Source organism: Macrobrachium nipponense, chromosome 14, assembly GCF_015104395.2.
Source record: "Macrobrachium nipponense isolate FS-2020 chromosome 14, ASM1510439v2, whole genome shotgun sequence".
In the NCBI taxonomy this organism is placed as follows: Eukaryota; Metazoa; Arthropoda; class Malacostraca; order Decapoda; family Palaemonidae; genus Macrobrachium; species Macrobrachium nipponense.
Genome location: NC_087207.1, coordinates 91,486,678 through 91,507,641, shown reverse-complemented (window position 1 = coordinate 91,507,641; position 20,964 = coordinate 91,486,678). Strand labels below are relative to the sequence as shown.

The 20,964-nt window shown below is 38.6% G+C and overlaps 1 protein-coding gene across 1 annotated transcript in view; it reads left to right on the top strand.

The window, feature by feature from the left end:
- The window catches only part of LOC135226305 (rRNA N6-adenosine-methyltransferase ZCCHC4-like), a 109,705-nt gene extending 94,617 nt beyond the window's left edge, over positions 1-15,088 (top strand). Inside the window, exon 10 of the mRNA XM_064265745.1 lies at positions 15,062-15,088. Coding sequence (XP_064121815.1) covers positions 15,062-15,088 — 27 coding nt within the window. The remainder of the gene's footprint in view (positions 1-15,061) is intronic.
- The last annotated feature ends 5,876 nt before the right edge of the window (positions 15,089-20,964 follow it).

Below are 20,964 nucleotides of genomic sequence, written 5' to 3'. Positions count from 1 at the left end.
TGCGCACAGCGCAATTTGTATACAATTATATATAAAAAAATTTTTTGCGCTGTCATATACTCCACTATTTATATATGATAATGATATTTTTTTCATTTCTGATGGTTGCATACTAAACTTCAGGCAATGATAAGAAAAGGAGCCAAAAATGAACCCTTAATCTTGAAAATTAAGCGTGCTGTGATTTAAAAAAAAAAAAAATTCCCGCTTCGGCGCTCATTCGCGAACGCCGCCGGCATACGGGAAACACTTTCGGAAATACCGGCTCAGCGTTTAAGGGTTAATTGAACGGCAACTCGGGACTGCCCTGCAAACCTCCCAAGAGTTACCAGCTTTGATTTTGAGATACTTAAGTCATTGTTACAACAATAACAACACCTGAGTGTTTGCATTCACCGAAATCCGTTTCAATTAAATGCAAATGCTCGAGCGTATTTTTTTGCACTCGATGGTTCTAGCCGAACGCATTCCTTCTTGGAATGGTTACCTGGCAACTCAGGATGACGAGTGAGCGAGAGGTAGCGGTGTATGGGCGACTGCCTGCCGCAGCCTAGTACTAGCTGGCTCTCCGAGATACCACGGTCGGATTATGTCTTACTCCTCTGCAATGAGATTACCGAACTGAATCTCTGCCCGGCAATCACAGACTTAGGTCTCTGGTTGGCTGGAATTCTCTCATAAGTGAATGACCATCTCTACTACATCGCCTTGGACATTGCGAGAATTTTCAGATATCTCAATAGACACTCTATCATCTTTGTGTTTACCACACGGTAACAGAAGTCTGTAGCCTTGTCTCCCGCTGCATCGCACCTGCTGCTGCGATAATGCGGAATGATTTCTTCAGAATCTGAGTTTGTCTTCTAAATATATCTCGTATTCGTAGGTGTGCAATTGTTCATTGTTCACCCCAAATTGTAGATGTATAACAGAAGACATCACCTGTTCCCCACCCTGCCAGCTCTACTTCCAAGTATATAGATGTCCTCCCTGGATAAAGCTGGGAAGAAGATGATGATTCAGCCCATGAGAAGCAGTTCTTCAGGCAGTACAATCCCTGCGTTTTCATTACTGAAAAGTGCTCCGCTTTCATTGCAACTCCGACTTCTCACCGAACAGCAATGAATTAGCGGTATAGCGTTTTCAGTCCTTTGTAAATCACAGGGATTAAGCTGTCTTCGCGGGTTGGTGTCATCGGCGGGACTTTTCTACATTCAGAATCTTGAGTTACTTCTCTCGAATCAGCTGTGAAGACGTAGGTCGGCATTCACCTATCACCTTCGTCTTCAACGGCACATAGTGTTGTTTCTCCTTAGTTGAGATTCAACTACTATGAGAACTCCTGTCTTGCCATCAGGACCTCGGTTTCTAGAAGGCAATTAACTTTCTCCTGTTGGGCACATGCCTTGAGAGAATCATCATCTATCTGGCAACAGATAGACGACTTGTACGGTCTCTCAGCATAACCCTTCAAAAGGCGAGGGTCATGTGACTATGCCTCGGATGCTTGGACAGCTCGCCTCACACAACCGAACGCAGTCAGTCGAAGCTTCCAAGACCGTCACGAGCTACACTGTGGACTTTGTATCGGTAGTTCCAGATCAGTTATTACTTCGTCCTACTAGCGTGTTCCGGTACCCATAACCATCGACACCCACCATGGAGTGTCGGTGTCTTTATCCACTGCGGAGACTAAGAGACTTCGCCGCAGTGGGGTACGAGACCACGAGACACTTCCCTGCAGTGGGATACAAGACCGCGAGACACTTCGCTGCAGACAAATAGACCAGTATGGGTACTGGACATCTACTCCGAAGAATATGTCGGACAGGAAGATGGATAGGTCATCGCGACCATATCCTTCTTTCCCTCCGGGACTGCCCACAGGTCCTTGGAAACCTCATTTCCCTGGACAGTGTGGATGCTTGCAAGATGTGTTTGCTTACCCAGCTCCTTGACAGGACAAGTTGCATCTCGTCCATGGTGCTGGTGTAGAGGTAGGATAGCGAGAGTGACTAGCTCTCCCCCTTCCAAGCCTCATCTCTCCATTCCTCATCCTTCGGGTTGAGGATAGGACTCGAACTCACACTGGGTGGTCGGATGATTGATGTGGTAAGCCTATACATAAGCATCCTTTTTATGTTTCTTATCAGAATCATAGAAGCAATCCCGCTCCTTCCTCTAGCAAGGGGAGGAAGGAGACTGACAATAATGCAAACCCTCCCCAGAACTTTGCATTAATGTCTCCGAGACCAATATTCTTACATCCCTTTCGGATGAAGTCACGATCCCTCACTCATTTCGAAAAGGTCCAGAAGTCTGACTCTTGAGCACGCAGCTCCTATACTCCGATCAAGTTGTCAGAGGCAGTAGGCACTCCTCCTCGCTCTTACGACCAGGAGGAGTAGGCTAGGTGCGAAGAACTCCAGTCAGTTCTAGAGGCTCACTAAGATTCCTCCACCAACCAGTGAGTCTTCCTATTGTTAAAGGACCGAAAGGTTTGTATTACGTATCAGAACAGATAACAATTTGTTGAAAATTGTATTTTTCCCTAACCATTCAAACCTGAGGTCCTTTAACAAATATGCCCACCTCATGCCACCCTTCAATCTGAAACCTGCGGCCAAAAGGCAAAGTGGAGTGTTTACATCCGGGCAGGCTAGCCTGCCCCATGGTAGTTACTACTGCCTAAACCACCTTGTTCAAGATTCAACGGCCGAATAATTCCAGCTACGCCGAAAGTATATTCCTATTTGTTAAAGGAACCTCAGGATTTGTATAGTTAGGAAAAATACAAATTTCAACAAATTGTGATATTTCAGAGACTTTACCTCACTCAACTTTAGGGGGAATGATGATTGTTATGATGGCAGAGTTTCTTTAAGGCATGATTCAGATCAGGCTTCTCAGGTTAAGGCCAAGGGTTACGAGAGCTGGGTCCCTCTCCACCTCCCAAGTCATAACCTCAGATTTATAGCAGGAACATAGAGGTGTTCAACCCCACCACTAATTTTTAATTGAGGTATGTTACATACAGATTCATGGATTTGACTCTTTCAGATTGATAGTATTGACTGTCTTATATTCCTCATCTTCCAATCTACTTCCTAGCTAGAGGATTCTGTACCTGGGAATGGTGATAGATACAGCATTATTGAGTTTTTCCATCAGACCAGAGGTTACAGAAATTCAGGACTGTCACTCGCTCCTTCTTTTTGAGGGGGGAGAGTAACCAGCTCACCAGTTGTCTTCTCTCAGAAGTTGGTTCCTCATGGTTGTCTTCACATTCGTTTCCTGCAGTGGAGAATGAAACTTAAGAGTGTTGGTCCCTGGCAGGAGATTCCCCTCAGCTTTAGGTCCCTCTGTCAGCAGAGATAAGAAGCCACCTTCTGTGGTGGTGGATGACCAGAACTTGACAATGGGACTCCCTCTTCATTCGCCCCCTCCGGATCTACTCCTGTTCTTGGACGCCTCTTCCAAATGTTGGGGTGCTCATCTCGAAGAGCTTTGGGCATTGTTTTGATGTCAGACAATACCATGGAGGTAGCATATGGGAACAAGGGGGGGTGGCTGGTGTCTTACCAACTTCACTTGTTCAGTTGAGTTACATCAGTGTGGTGGCTGACAAGCTATTTCTCCTATGGGGAAGACCCATGTTAGACCTCTTTGCAACGTCCTTCAACAGGAAGCTAGAGGTTTACTGTTCAGTGGACCCAGATCTGTTTGCTGTAGTGGAGAAGTCCCTTCATTATCCCTGAGAGGATCTAGGAGTGCACGCCTTCCCTCCGATCTGCCTAATCCGTCATTCCTGAACAGAGTGATGGGTTCCAGGAATCAGGATGACCCTGGTAGCCCCTTTGTGGCAAGAATTGGTTCCCAGACCTCTCTTCTGTCAGTGGTTCCGAGAGAAATTCCTCCTTGGCACAACTTTCTCCGCCAACCTCATTTGGAGAGGTACCACCAATAGGTAGGGTCCCCATCCTCTTCATGGCTGGAGAACTGGTCCAGTATCTCTTAAAAGCAAGAGGCTTTTCTTGCAGCGCAGCGACTCAGATGTCTGGCTACCTAGATCTTTGCATCTACTGTGATTGGTGTTGTTGACGGGGTTCTCTCCACTCATAACTTCTATTCAGCAGATAGTGGATTTTCCTGATTTTCCTTGGAGCTGAGAAGCATCTCTGTGTCCTGCTATCAAAGGCTATCGGCCTGCCTTGGGTTTAGTTCTACATCTAAAAGGCGTGGACATCACTTCATCCTGGGAGATACCTACGTTGTTCAAGAGCTTTGAACCACTATGTTGATCGTCAGACAGGAACTGACTTTGAAAAAAGTTTTCCTCCTGGCCTTGGCTTCCTCAAAGAGAGTTGGAGAGCTTCATGGCATAGATTATTTATGACTTAAAACACATGGGTTTGAGGTCCATAGCTTCAGTATGTCCCGGATTTGTGGCTAACACTCAAAATCCTTCGGTTCACAATGACCAGATTTGCTTTGTTTTCCATCCTTCCTGAAGGAGTTTGTTGACAATGATCTCAAGAGTTATTGCTGTGTCCAATTAGAGCACTGCGTTGCTATCTATATATATATATAAAAAAAAAAGAAGACTCGCCACTTAAGACCTAGATGATGTAGACATTTGTTAGCACAGACCAAGCCAAGAAGGGAGTGTCCAAGAATGCCATATTTTGGCTTCATGAGGTGATTAGACAAGCCTACTCGTCACTTTCAAGTTCTGTCACAAATACTGTGCATGCAAGAGCACATGAAATTAGAGGAATAAGTTCCTCTCTGTCCTTTAAGAAGAACTTAATTGTTCATAAGATTTTGAATGCTGGCGCTTGGCTTCGGCAGACCACTACCACTTTCCTTTTACCTAAAGGGATTTTGCTTGCAGGTCCTTAGATACTTTTCTCCTTGGTGGGTCTGGTGGTGGCTGCCCAACAAGTTTGTGGAGCTCATCCAGTGCCATGGCAGGGCAGTTCATATCATGCCAAAGATGATTGTGTGGAAGAGAGAGCGAGTGAGATGATTGATCTCTTTCTTTCCCTTTTTTTACATTCTTCATTCCTATGGGTGGGTCTCAAATATTAGACACAGTCATACACTGGAACTGGCTTGATGCAGGTGAATACAGCAATCTAACTTGTTATAGCACTTATTTTTATGTTCCATACAACATATAAATCTACTGCTCAGTAGCGTATACTCCTCTTTCCATACCCTTTGCTTGTGGCTGGTGTAGTTTGTTGCTTGAACAGATGAAGATAAAGCTCTTCATCTTCCATGTATACAAATGAACCTGGACATGTCTCATTGTATTTACTCCCAGTGAACTGAGTTTTAGATACCTATATATGTAAGTGTTTACATAATAAAATATGGAATGTTTAGTCCATATATATAAAAGAATAAAACTAAGAGGTCAACCAGATTGCTTGCAGGAATGTGATCGACTAGAGACGCTAAAGATGACGTATACAATAAGTATGTAAGCTAAGATAACATGCCGTCACCTGTAGTCCATTCAATTGTTATAAACATTAGTCAAGCTCCCTGCTTGAGACAACTACCCCGACCTATTATTCAAACGGCCATACGTGATCTGTAGCGTGTCTCATTTGATTGTGTGTTCGTATGAAACTATGTCATTGTATGTGTGGTTTCAATATGTTCGAACTACTTGTCTGGCCTTCATTCATAACTTGTAACGGAGATGGTAGACAGGCAGAACAGAGTTAGCTATCGTCATTAGAAGACCTGTACCTCTTTACCTAAGCTTTATCATGTAGAGGAATAGGATTAGCCATCATCATTGGCAGAAGCGATCAAGCTATCGTCATAGAAGACTTGTACGATCATACCTGATCTTCATCATGTAAAACTTCAGAAATTATATCTATTTTTATACTTAGTGTTTTCTACAAGAACCTCACCGAACCATGAGTTTAACACATCGTCGTAAAGATAATACCGACTTCGTAAGTGATCTACAAAACCCCAGACACTCCATGAAGATGGAAGTGCAATACCAACCGACTTAGCGTATAGATTATCGCTAGTCTAACATTACCTCATAGGGCGCCTTATCATACAAGGCACAGCCCTATATTTGGTGGCCAACGGACCAGAAGAACTCTACAACGTCCTACGAAGAAAAAACAGAATAATAAATCATGAAGTCAACGACGACGGAAGCAGCAGATTCGTCAAGCAACCTAGTATCATCGTAGTGAGCGACTTCAGAAAACAACAAGATTCGTCAAGCAACTTAGTATCATCGTTTAGTGAATAACTTCAAGAAACAAAACCGACGTGTCCTTTCTTACGGCAACGGAAGCTTCGTCTCTCATTAGAATCATTCAAGAAAACATCGTTAGTGAGCGTTTCCGGCACTGCAAGAACAAACCGAACGCGTCTGCAGCATCGGATTTTCAAGGGCTCGAATCATCGAAACAACGCGCACGGGGGCAAACTGAAGCCAAACCAGGTCGTCCGCTAAATAGAGAAGGAGGACCAAGGCCGCCTGTGTTCGTTATCGGAACAAACCATAGACTTCCACAAAAGCAAGCTAAGTACAATTTTTTATTCATTTGGAGTAACTTTGAGTGTTTCCTTTGCAGGTCGAATTTCGTTATTCCTGTGGCTGAAGTTACGAGACATTCTTAATCTTACTTTTTTTACAGAAATTATCTACATCATTGAGATTTCGCTACTGCGAGTTTTTTATCTTTGAGTGTCTGTTTCCAGAAGTTCTACTGAAATATCATAATCATATACTATGTTAATTTTATCATTTTGGGTGATTATTAATCCCTTACGTAACAAATCATATTAAACAGTGAATATGCGTTTACGCAGTGGACGTCTGTATTATACAGATGCATGGATAGGGTCGTTAAGCACCGTAGTGATTAGAAAACACACAAAAAACAAAGTGGAACAGCCGTACAAATCTATATAAATTAGAGGTAACACTATTTCGGGTCATGACAATAAATGCTCCTTTGCAAAGTCCCGATCGCAGTTTTAGCCTTGAGTTTTTTGTTATATAAAATATCGAACCTCAATGACTCAACTCAACTTTAAAAAATATTGCTGGATTGCAAGGAATAACATGTCTGTAAAAAACTTTCATCAGGCTAAATGCGCTGACAGGATCCCTCACTATTTCAAATTTTAGCAAAGAATGAAGTACAAACAGTTAATATTGTATGCAGTAGTGATAACTTGTCTTATTAGTAATCGCTCAGTTCCTAATAGTTCGTCATTCATTGCTTTATACGTAACAGCAACATAATGCTAAAAACCACACAATACGTTGCCCGATGGTAATAAAGAGAAGGATCCTAATTATTACAAAAAGAAATAGAAACAGTAGCCCGTTCAGAATCAAACAAGCAAACTCGGTGACTGTGTCACCTAGTCAAGCGGTCAAGGTTAGTCAAAAACTGCCGAAGTGTTCAAAAACATAGCAAATTCCACACAATAAGCGACTCTAGCAGAGTGGGGAAAAGCGATGTTGGTTCATACCAATATCTTTTTGAATTAAAAAGGGATTTTTCCTATGAAACACACGACCGTATAAGTAATCAGAGCAGGTTTTCGTTTTAATTTTAATACATTAAGTTATAATAAATAATGGTGGATTAAGCCCAACTGTACGCGCCGTAAAAATTAGAATATCTTGTTTATTTCTTTAATACACGTAATATCTTGTATTTACGGACTCACCGTCTGTTGTTCGAACTTCCCTAATGAGAAGTCCGGATAAGCGAGCGCTTACAGATACCTCTATAGTTATAAAAAACACATTGATCTGTATGTAGTGTAATGTAAGATCCATCTAGGGGTATACAAAATATTATCTTACATCCTGCAAAATAAGGCGTGTCTTTATCAAAGGAAAATCCTATAAACCCCTTCAAACATATTAAAATCCGTTTTGAACAAAAAACATGAGACAGTTAATCAAATAATAACTTATATAAAGGAACTATACATTTGTCTCATAAATCGTAACATTGTTCAAATGACCCAACAGAATTCTCCCACAACCACAGTCGTACTTTGCAGCGCAAAAATCTCGAGAGCATGCACCCTCGAATGCCTTAGTGCGTGTTAAAAAGACTTTTGTGGGAAATGAAATTTTAATCCTCCCGACACTCTGAAACCTATCAACGATTTCCGCGAACAAAGCCCTAAAAGTATACATTTTTTTTTTTTTTTTTTTTTTTTTTTTAAAATCGTGGATACAGAAGTTATAAATATCGCATTTTTTATTGTTGCTAATTTTTAATCACGCCCAACCAGTCGTGGATGAATCTCTCTGATAATCTATCTCTAAAAGTAATATCCGTAAAGTCATTCAAAGCAGAGGTGATTCAGCAGAATTTTTTTTTTTATCTTCTACCTGAATACCAGGAAGTTTCTCCACTAGCGAGTGATCTTGGCTGGGAGAAAAACGGATGTCATTGAAAACAAAACACGGTCTAAGGACAAACATAAAGCTATATACGTACCTTCGTGTAGACTCTCAATGAAATTTCAAAATAAAGATAAATGACGAAGTTGAAAAATGTTAGTAATAGGAGCCATTAGGAAATCAAATAAGCCCATATAATTTTTCCCTCAAATGTCATGCCATAAAAGATCGGACTTGGCGTGTCTGCGCAGATTACTGTCGCTTAAACAAGGAAACGACTTCCGATAGTTTCCAGTGCGATGTACCGACGACATCTTATCTCTGTTAGGTTAGAATAAATTTTTTTTTTTTCACCAACTGGACTTACTTAAATGCTTTTACCAGATACCATTTACCTAAGTGATTGTACCTCATACACCGTTTTTTTCAGCACACTCAGGGGACATTATCAATTTTTACGTATGCCTCCGGCTTACGTTGCACCCCAATTTACAATATAGTGTTTGGAGATTTTTAGGGGATACCCAATACATGCCTATATGGATGATCTTGTAATCTTTCTAATACCTTAGAAGTACATTCACATAAAGTAGAGCTAGTGCTACAGAGACAAAGACAAATAATCTCAGAGTAAAATATCTAAATGTGAGTTTTTTAAAAACGAAACATGTTTATCTAGGTTTTATGTGTCTGGTCAAGGTCTTAAAAAGTAGTCCATGGTAAGTGTCGGCTATTCATAACTTTCCGGTACTTATTAACGTAAAAGGGGGATACAGCACTTTTGCGCTGTAGTGGGTATTACAATCGTATGTAAATATGTAACTCTTCAATCATGACAGCTCCCTTAACAGATCTTACGAAGAAGAGCGTAGATTTATTATGGTCTGAAAAGCATCAACAGGCGTTCGATATCTTAAAAGCGGAAAATGCAGCTTACCTAACTTAAAAAATCCTGATTTTAAAATAAGGAATTTTTTTTTTTTATTTGCAACAGACGCCTCAGACCAAGGGGGTAAGAGTGGGATACACTTCAGTAATATGATAAACAGTTCTTCCCTATAGCTTTTTATTCACGTAAACTAAAGCCCTCTGAAAGTAAATATGCAGTAATAGGCAAGGAAGGGCTAGGTATCTTTAACACTAGTACATTTTAAGTTCATAATCTATGGCTATCCTGATAAAGTCCTTACTGAACATGAGTCCTTTACCGAGTTTTTCAAAGGCTTTAATCACAGTCCAAAAGGAACTCGGTGACAAATGATCATTCAGGTTATTGGAGCCAAGATAAGATATCTACCTGGGAAAGCAAATATCATAGCTGACGCATTATCCCGCAAATCCCGCACCATACTGCAAAGAACCATTAATTAGACTAAAAAATATAGGAATATCCGTGCCTATTGTTAAAACCGTATCTAAACAAGAAAATTCCTTAAACCAAGAGATCGCGAGCATTGAATATCTGGGTTGGAGCGCAGAACTGTTACAAACTGAACAAAGCAAGAGTCAACAGACATAACCCAAACAATAAACACTTCGAAACGGAAACAGGGTCAGTGGCTAGGCAAAAACAATACACACTTCGAGCAGAAACCCTTAAGCAAAAGTATATTTAAAGTATGTGTATCAGAATAATGTAATCAAATGTAATATTATATGTAGGTCTGTGACGAGGAAAACCCGAAGAAACCCAACAGATGACTGACGGGACCCGCCAGGTATTAGAATAATCTCTTTCATACAATCGTCATAAACTGGTTTGCATTCCGTCATCCAGGGTTCCTACTATGTCACAGAAAGCCAAATCACTATTTTACTGGCCTACAATGCTTACAGATATAAAAAGCACATAACTAATTGTAACACGTGTCATGAAAACAAGGGACACACTAAGACACCTGTCAGTTAAGGGCCTATCCTGTGCCAAATCAATCCTTGAAAGAATATACGTAGAATTATTAACGGAATTACGAGTCTGACAGAGGGAATAAACACTTCTTAGTGTTAATAGTTCCTTGACACGTTATATAGAATTAATAGCACTAAAAACAAACACCGAAATTGAGTGCGTTAGGAATATTTATGAGTGCTAAATCAGTAAATATGGAATTCAACACATAATAATCTGTGACTCGGGTGGTGTAAATCAATAATAATCTCCTTAACACGTTGTGTGAATTCCTTTCCATTAAGAAAACCAATAATATATTTGATCACCCAGAGTCAATCGGTTTGGTAGAATAACGGATAATTAAATGGAGAATGTCAATGTCTTACGAGTTACAACTCGTGATATTGGATCCGACCGGATTATAGCGGTTCTCGCGGTTTTAAATACCTTTATCAGTTATATCTTGTATCTATAGAATTAATGCCGCAAGTAGCCTTATACGGTACGCCGCTAGAAACACTTTTCCACATATTCAAGCCAACCATTAATTTATCAAATAAATATATAAAAAAAAATTATATAAATAAATAAATATTAAAAAAAAATAAAATAAATATGGATACAAGTGAGTCAATATAATACACTCCGTAAGAAGTCGGAAGGGTTACAAATTATAATAAAAAGGAATCACGATAAAATCAATAAGCAAAACGTAACCATAGGTTAATTAAATATCTAAATATATATGCGTAAAGATTTGAACTCTAACTTAACGCTTTAGTAATGACAAATAAGCTAAAAGTTCAAACACATATACAAAAACCTACTGACATATTGTCTGTCCCGGTGCGGTGATTTATATTCGTAGTCAATGAAAAAAAAAAAAATTAAATAAATAAATAAATAAATAAACTAATAATAAATAAAATAAATAAAATAAAATAAAAGAGATTTTAAAGTCAGGAAGTCTAGAAGTGAAAATTGTTATCTATGAAATAATCCTATATGAATCTTATACAGGGCTAATAATATATATAGAATTTGTATGGAAACCTTTTCATATAGTTTGAATAAGGAATATTTATTTAACATAATGCCAACATGAAACTAATATATTGTTCAAGTTTGGTACTGTTGTTTTTTTTTTTTTTTTTTTTTTTTTTTGTTTTTTTTTTTTTTGTTCAGAATTATTCTTCTCATGCGGGTGGAGAATTAAAACACTAAAATATCATTTGAAAATACTAAAGTCGTATCTCTTACAGCAAGTAACGTAACTCTTAGCTGGCTGAGAGCAATCTCCTGCCCAGTGCGACGTCATCATTGCCGTATCAGCATTTGTTCCTTTTAACCTCAATAATCTGCTTCACAGGCTTCATCTCTGCTTGCAAAAGCAGATTGACTGGAGAAAGGAATGCTTAGTTCATGAACTTCACTGTGGTTCATAGGTCACATGACAGGCCACATAACTATTCTTATCCGTGTGTGTAATGCAATTAGTTCAGGACTTGTAATCATTTTAAAATTAATGAACAATATAAGCAAATAGAATTTCTATAACAACAAAATGAATTAATTTTTTTTTCTGAACCTCATAGACATTTAGAAGTATCAAGATATATATGTGAAATATTTACTTGCAACATTAGCCTATTACAATTCAAGTAAAACATTCCATGGGAAAATGTCACAATTTTCTTGAAAAAACCCAAAGTGTATTTAGAAATTAGTTACATAGTGGGTTTTTTTTCGTTGCATCTCCTACCTATTAATAAAGTTTTTAAAAAAAATTAACCTCAGAGGATGCGCACGAGAAAATTGAATATGAAACTTTTGTCTTAGGGCACATAGAATCATGATTAATATTCTCTTTGACTCTTATGTTGCCTGGCAATCTTACAAATAGCTCCATTTTCCACTTCTTTGTCTAGTAACTTACTACCAGTAATATCGAATTTTCTTTGAGATTCGTAATGATATCTATTTATTTTTTATAATTGGATATTTTTTGTTAAACAAGTCATCATAGACCTGGATAGTCACTCATTGTAATGCCATGGATAAAAAAGTTTGTTACAGCGGACTCTTTTGAATTCCGAAATATCAGCGAATTCATGTGGGTTAAGTCTGGTCTAAATGGCTCTCTCCCCTCCCCTGTATTTGGATGTCGTCTGAATTTACTTTGCCCTTGTGACAAGTATAATTTCACTTGCAGGCTGATTAATGGAACCTGGTTACAGTATCCTGCAGTACGAGAATTTCACATCGCAACTTCAAAAAATCGTTCGTCGCAGCGGACGACTACAGTCAAGTAACAACCGCCTACAATGTGAAAGGAATTTCATGGACTTCTTCGACCGACACCGTATCTCGTCGTTAATCTCGTTTTAATGCGGAACGCTCCGGCGGCTGTGGAAATCGACTACAAAGGGTGGGACATACTTCCGACAATTACGACCCGAAGGATATTCAACTCTACTTTGCTGGCGAAGGACTCGTGCTGGGGATGATTTTTTTTTTTCATCGCGAACGGAATCGTGTAGCTTAGGATGCAGAGAATAAGTATGAGCGCAAAATAGAACGTTGGACCCGCCCAGGCAAATTTTCCCCTTGTTTTAACCATTGAAAAAGGCCGTTTCAATTGGCTATAGGTGGTTGTCTGGAACTGTGTAATGGACGAAAAGTGGTTCGAAAGCTAGTTAAATGTGAAGTAGTATAACCTCGGTCATGTATCCTATATATAAATGATCATAAATAACAGATCGAAATATATTTTTTGCGGTGTACGCAATAGGAATCTCTTATATATAATTGATCATAAATAACAGAGTCGAAATATATCTTTGTGTGTACGCAATAGGAATCTCTTATATAAATGATCATAAATATCAGAATCTAAATATATCTTTGCGTGTACGCAATAGGAATCTATTTAAAGTGCACATATATTAATCATAATTATATGAATCCATATACATATGTATAAACAAATCAGGTAGCCTATAATCAATCTGTTACCTTATATCTTACCATTATCTGCAGTTATTTATGAGTTAGTATATGAATTAATGAATCAGATATAACATTTAGCATAAAAATCAACGAATCAATCAGCATAAACATTAATAATGTTATCAATTCATATATGAAAATTTTTATCAGTTAAAATATGATTTTTATCATGTTAATCTTCATTCTATGCAATTATCAGAGTACATTAGTATTTTCTGTAGCATAAGTATCTTAAAGAGATGAAGTGAAAAAACTGTATCATTATATATCATGTGATACATATTATTTACCAATATCATTGTTTTATATTTTACTACTTGAATCAATTCATGTATACCATGAATTTTATTTACTTATATATATATATATTCACATAGTGTCTGTATCACACCCTATAAGTCAAATGCAAGTCAAGTTTGAGTAATATTCAGTAGTTGGTTTTGGTAGCTGACCGAGCTAATGTAAGTGTTTACATAATAAAAATATGGAATGTTAGTCCATATATATAAAAGAATAAAACTAAAGAGGTCAACCAGATTGCTTGCAGGAATGTGATCAGACTAGAGACGCTAAAGATGACGTACAATAAGTAGTAAGCTAAGATAACATGCCGTCACCTGTAGTCATTCAATTGTTTATAAAACATTAGTTCCAAGCTCCCTGCTTGAGACAACTACCCCGACCTATTATTCAAACGGCCTACGTGATCTGTAGCGTGTCTCATTTGATTGTGTGTTCGTATGAAACTATGTCATTGTATGTATGTTCATATGTTCGAACTACTGTCTGCTTCTTCATAACTTGTAACGGAGATGGTAGACAGGCAGAACAGAGTTAGCTATCGTCATTAGAAGGACCCTGTACCTCTTTACCTAAGCTTTATCATGTAGAGGAATAGGATTAGCCATCATCATTGGCAGAGCGATCAAGCTATCGTCATAGAAGATTGTACGATCATACCTGATCTTCATCATGTAAAACTTCAGAAATTATATCTATTTTTATACTTAGTGTTTTCTACAAGAACCTCACCGAACCATGAGGTTTAACACATCGTCGTAAAAGATAATACCGACTTCGTAAGTGATCTACAAAACCCCAGACACTCCATTGAAGAGGAAGTGCAATACCAACCGACTTAGCGTAATAGATTTATCGCTCGTCTAACATTACCTCATCAGGGGCCGCCTTATCATACAAGGCACAAGTCCCATAAATTATTATATATCTAATCTTCTCACAGGGTTAAATCCCCTTCTTTAGAAGACTCAATTTTGGGAAGGGTGTGCTGAACATCCAGTCGGTTTAGGATTATTATACCTCCCTTCATGTATGAGTCCATTCTATTGTAAAGACCTGAGGTCTTAATGTTGACTGCCCACCTCTAGTCGCCCCTCTAGTAATCCTGGGTTGGAAGAAAGACCTAATTATGTCAAGGGGTTTACGCGTGGTCGGTGACCACTCTCCACCTCTTCTACGCCTTAGAATGCCAAATGCCACAGATTCCTTGCATATACAGTCTGAATTTTTTAACCGGTGTCCAGCTGGCGCCAGAAGATTTATCACAATGTAAAGACCTCGGGTTTGTTAGCTGTAAAAAATGCAAAATGATTAATCCTATTGTAAAGACCTCAGGTTTGTTAGCTATAAAAGTACAAATTGATTAAAAATGTCACTTTCATGTAACAACCTTTTCACACCTTTAATCATCAAGTAATGTCTGTATGTTTATGTTTCAGAGATCACTTAGTGTGTCTGAAAATTGATTAACCAAAACAAAACAAGAAAAGGAAGTTTAACCATTCTGCAGGCGTCGGTGGAATTGATCCTGGAAGAAGCCTGAAAGCAAATAAAAAGAAAAAGCAGAAAAAGAAGAAGAAATTTGTTTCTAGTGATCAAGCAGATAATAAAAATGAATTAACTGTGAAAAATCAGAAAGCAGACAAAATCATAAAAACAGGCAAGAAGAACAAACGAATTCTAAGCAATCAAGTAAGTAATGGAAGTGAAGCCTTGGCAAAGAATTCTGGGACAGCAAAGGATAATGCAAATGCAAGTTCACCTGAAAAAAAGTCAGATGTCTACAAAAAGAAGCAGTTCAGGAAAAGTTCAAAGCCACAGTCACCTAAGATGAATAAGGAAAACCTAACAGGTATTAAGAAAGGAAAAAAGAAAGTAATCCAGAACAAAAAGAAAGTAAAAAGCACACCAAAGGAAAAGCATGACTGTCACTTTTAAAAAAAAGATTGTGTTGATGTGAAGGAAGGAAATTTGGAGGAAATTGGAAATGATTTGACATACAGGTAATAGTAGAAATCCATCTGTAATATGCATATTTGGAGTTATATAATAAATTTGTTCAATATACAAAAGCATTTTATCATTGCCAAAATTTGGAATTAAAAAATTTTTAACTACTACAAATCATGAGAATACTGCAGGAGCTTCTGTAGATCTATGCTTGTCATCTAGATTTATAGTTAATGTGGATACTTTCTTTAAAAAGGCAGTTTTGCTTTTAGATGCACCTTTATTTAATTTAAATACAAAGGTATGTATGTGTCTTCTTGTAGTTATGGCACAAGGTAAACAATCAACAAAGAGAATGTAAAAAAAATTGCCTTTTGAAGAATGCTGTGGGCTTTAATCTTCACAAGGAGGGGTAGTTATAAGTGATCACATGGAGAAATAAGTTACAAGGATTGGGAGTAAAGGGAAAGCAGGTCATCCAGACAACAAAATTAAAATCCAACTCTGAAAGCATGATCAAATTTGGGGAAATGTGCCTGATGAATATTTCAAAAACTAAAAAAATTATTTTCTAGAACAAAGGTTTGGCTCATAGCCATACCCAGTAGCCTAGCGCCTCGGTGGCGTGGTTGTTGGTGTTTGCTTCTCACTCGGTGGGAGCGTGTTCGATTCTCGGCCATTCCATTGAGGAGTGAGAGATGTGTATTTCTGGTGATAGAAGTCACTCTCGACTTGGTTCGGAAGTCACGTAAAGCCGTTGGTCCCGTTGCTGAATAACCACTGGTTCCATGCAATGTAACACCATACAAAGAAAAAGAACAAACCAGTAGCCTGAGTTATATGCCGACACTTCAGGGATCTGTGATAGCTACCTTTTCTCTATGTTCCTTTATAACATTACCTTCCATTTTTGTGCAAAATAAACTTGTTTATTGGCTTGCTTTCTTCTCGAATAGTGTAATCCAAAATAACTGTATCTGCCGGCTTACAAGACACACCCTCATATATTGCAAGGATATTTTGTGGAAAAACAATTTTAGTATGTTTCATCATACATTTATTGAAAGAAGTTTTAAAGTGATTTTGTAGAGAAAATGTAAAATTCTATTTAAATTTGATATAATGCTTTATTGCTTTTGGCCATGGGTTTGGACACTGAAATTTACCATAATAAATAATTTACTTTATGGGAAACTGTACCCCCCCAAACTCTTAAATACATTCTCCATTACTGCCTTGGAGAGAAAAAAAAAAAAAAAACGACGAGACTGAAGGAGATGCTCATGCAACACTGAAAATAGTTTGCTAGACTCTGAAAGTACAACCTTTATAGTTATGAGCATGGCTATCCTTTATCTTGAACAAAAAATTAGTAAATGAAGGTAACATTTCTCACTAAGTGTCAGTAATCGCCCTGTTGATACAACATAAACTCTTAAGATAAAATATGGACTTCTTCTGCGATACAAAATTGTCAAGCTAGTGTAAGGGATGAGAAATGATACAAAGTGAAAGTTCAGCAAAATGTTAACACCTCACACATAATTTTGGAAAATAACTTAGTCATTTCAGACTTAACTGTTAGACCACAGAACTTTGCCCATATCAAATGTTACTTCACTGGGTATAAAGGAGAAGCAGTCTGTGTCTTGAACTAAAATCTTCAGAACCAACATGGAACAAATACCATATGAGACGGGTCTATGCGGCCTCATGAAGGGAGGAAGAAAAGTAGAAGCATTCTTAAGGAAGCCTTGTGTACCACAACACACTACATTTCCACAAAGCTCCTTAGCTGAGGTACAAGCTTCAATCTTTTCAACTCTTAAACAGAAGCCAAAGTGCTGGAAAACAGGAAAAACTACCATCTCTTAAATTCTTACCCTTGTCTACAAGCCGTCTAACAACGCAAAAAAAGACTTGCAACTCAAATTACTCCTCTGTAAGTGCCAACAAAGAGCTGAGGTAGTAGAAGCAAACTCCTCAAGCAAAGCAATAGGCAAGGCAGTAAGTAGGATACACTTCTGCTGCATAACACCTGAGGCAGCAGAGAAAGTAATTATGTAACAGAGACAGAGTGGTAAAAGGCCGGGAGGGAAGAGTAGGTGACGATGACATTCATGTTTCGAAAACTACTTCTAGTCCATATATAGCATTTAGCTCAGTACCCACAGAAATTCTTTCTGAAGAGGCAGAAGACACAAATATTTGAGGTGGCAGATGAGGGAGGGCCAATACATTGATAGACACAAGACAGGAAAGTGAAGGTTATGAGAGGAGGAGGAAACAAGCAGGAAGGAGATTAGAGGAAAAGAACAAACAGGTTGAGATTGCAAAGCAGAAACAGATGTATGTAATAGGCTCAACAATAGGTTAAAATACATCAACATCATTATAATTAGAACTTTATGATGGTGAAGGCGATACTAGTACACTGACTTCTATTTGCTAAACCAATCCTTAGGCAATCAAGGAATCCGACCAGCGTATGAAATGAGAGACGAGGTGTTTGGGGGGGTTACAAAACAAACCTCACCCAGAGATAATGACTCGGGTTACCCCCAACAGTGGAGGTTGCCTACAGGCACACGGTAGTGCTAAGCTTGGGCTACTGATGGGTGGGGCCAGCAACAGTTTCTATTAGGGAAAATTGTGGTAAGAACAAAATTGGGGGAGCTACCTTCTCTTCCAAAACAAATTAGGCTAAACCATTAACTGATTCCAAAATCAGACTAGCATCCTGTTCCAATTTATCAAGCCACCTTTCCTGAACTGAAGGAGGATCTGAAGACAGAACTACAGTAGAGGAAACAGGAGGTAGAACTGACAGACGGGAGAAGGGAAGGAGAAAGTAGGAATGGGTGAGGAAACCAGAAAGGAAGAGGTAACCAGTTTATGCCTTACTCTAATCAGTTGCCTCTTAAACTATACACAGCCATTTTCTTATGTAACTAAGGAAATCATCACATTAGATCACATCCAAAATTCTCGCACCAAAGGTTAAGGTCACGCTTTTAGCCCCTACAACTGACATGAAATACAAGGCCTATCTATTTTCTGATGAATACATCCTGTTTACACACCAATCATTGTGGCAGAACCTAATATTGTTTACAGCTTCCAGATAAGGACATTCCTATCCAACAACTCAAAAAAACATTCCAAATTGTGAAAAAGCTCAACAGCCAAAACAGAAAATGCTTAACATCACCAATCATGACAAACAGCAAGAAGAATTCTAAGAGCTAAAATATTTGAAACCCACCATGTTTTCCACCATGTGAAAAACAGGTCATGCTGACTGCACCTGACTGGTGTGAAGGCATAAGCAATCTTAAAACAGTACCTAAGGTTCTTATCAAATAATTTTACCAAATTATACATATTTGATGAGATATGTTGTCTCCTGAATTTAATAATAGTTTCATAGCAGATACTAGTGGAAATCCATGTCGCAATTGGTGTCAACTTGACTTGCCCCCATTTATATGCTTCGTGCTGTCAACACTTTCCTGTGGAGAAGAGTAAGAAGTTAATGACATCCAACTGAGATCTTTTGGCTAACAAGGCATTGTAAAATTTGAGACAGTTTGGCTTCCGAGGTATATGATGAAATAAAATGTTATAACCAGTCCCCAGCATCTTATACCTAGTCCCATTTTACTAACAGGGGGCCACAAATGGGACATGATCTTTATAGAAATGTTTATCATTACCAGTCTTCTATTAAGGATTTGTATTTGAAACACTGAGTCTTAACTAGAGTAAATGTTAAAGTAAATAAAAATTTGATTTCAGTGCAAATTTCACCAGCTTAAGGTTAGCTGTGCAAATTATAATATACTGCAGAGTCCTGTAGTATCTGGGTTAAAAAAGTATTATTATTATGTCTATTTAGGCATGGCTATAGCATCTATGCAACTAGTTCACCACTGCTATGTAATCTGTTAAGGTATATTATCACCAATAAGATCCCACTTTTTTTGTCTTGAATCCTTCACGTACTACTGCAATTTTCTAGTAGGCTTTCACATTTTCAGAATACTGACAGAATTTATAAAGTTATTTGTAAGAAGTCACTTAATATGATATTGTTATGATACAATAAAGTTTGTTCATACTTACCTGGCAGATATATATATATAGCTGTATTCTCCGAAGTCCGACAGAATTTCCAAAACTCCCACGGCACAACGCAGTGGTCGGGGGCCCAGGTGGGTAGTACCCTACCCCGCCGCCTGGGAGGCGGGCGTAAGGAACCATTCCCATTTTCTGTCAGATTTTCTAGTGCCACTGTCTCCTGAGGGGAGGTGGGTGGGCACTTTGATTATATATATCTGCCAGGTAAGTATGAACAAACTTTATTGTATCATAACAATATCATTTTGTTCATGAATCTTACCTGCCAGATATATATATAGCTGAATCCCACCTTTGGAGGAAGGGGGAGACAGACTCGGATTTGGGAAACAATTTCATATATATGATTGATATTTTGGTTCCTTACCTGTTAGCATAGCTGACTTCGTGAGTACCGTCACCCAAGTCTGCTTCTGCTTTACTAGAGACTCCAGCTAGGTAGTGACCTGTGAAGCTGTTGAGTTCTAGAGGATCTGTCAACGGGGGCGTGACCACAATGCAACTAGATCCTACATTATAGACCTCCAATTTCGGGTACTGCATTCCTAGAGGTGCCATCAAGGACGTGACCTGTGTAGCTGGTGCGCTCTAATTAACTGTCACGGGGAGCGTGACCACAATGTGACAGATCATATAGGTGTTGTTTAGACACCGAATGCTGTTAATGCTTCACTGGGGCGTGACCACACTGTGACAAAAACATTTTACCCTACTATGAGGGCGAAGCAAAAGCATTACCACCTGACCTAGCCTATCTGGTTAAACTTCATATAACCAAGGCTAATGGAGGGAAGTCCGCCTAAGGCGGCCTACCCAAGACCATAAAAAACTAAACACCTACATAAACATAATAAAAATAAAAAATAAAAAGAAATAAATTAAAAGTCCAAACTAACATATTATTCCTAAATGATAGGAAGAGTGCTACTCTCTGTCCCCAATATAGTGTCTGCTGCGACATATGGGCCCAAAGAGTAGCAGCTCTCGTATGTAATCCTCACCTCCCGAAGGTAGTGAGAGGCAAACACTGAATTACTACGCCAAAATATGGCATTCAAGATGTCATTGAGTGCCATGTTCTTTTGGAAGGCTACCGACGTAGAAATAGCCCTCACTCCATGCGCATTCACTTCAACACTTTCATATCACTGTCTTGACAGGATGAATGCGCTCCTTGATGTTGTCCCTCGAGAAAAAAGCCAAAGCATTCTTTGACATTGGTAAACTTGGCTTCTGAACCGAACACCACAAG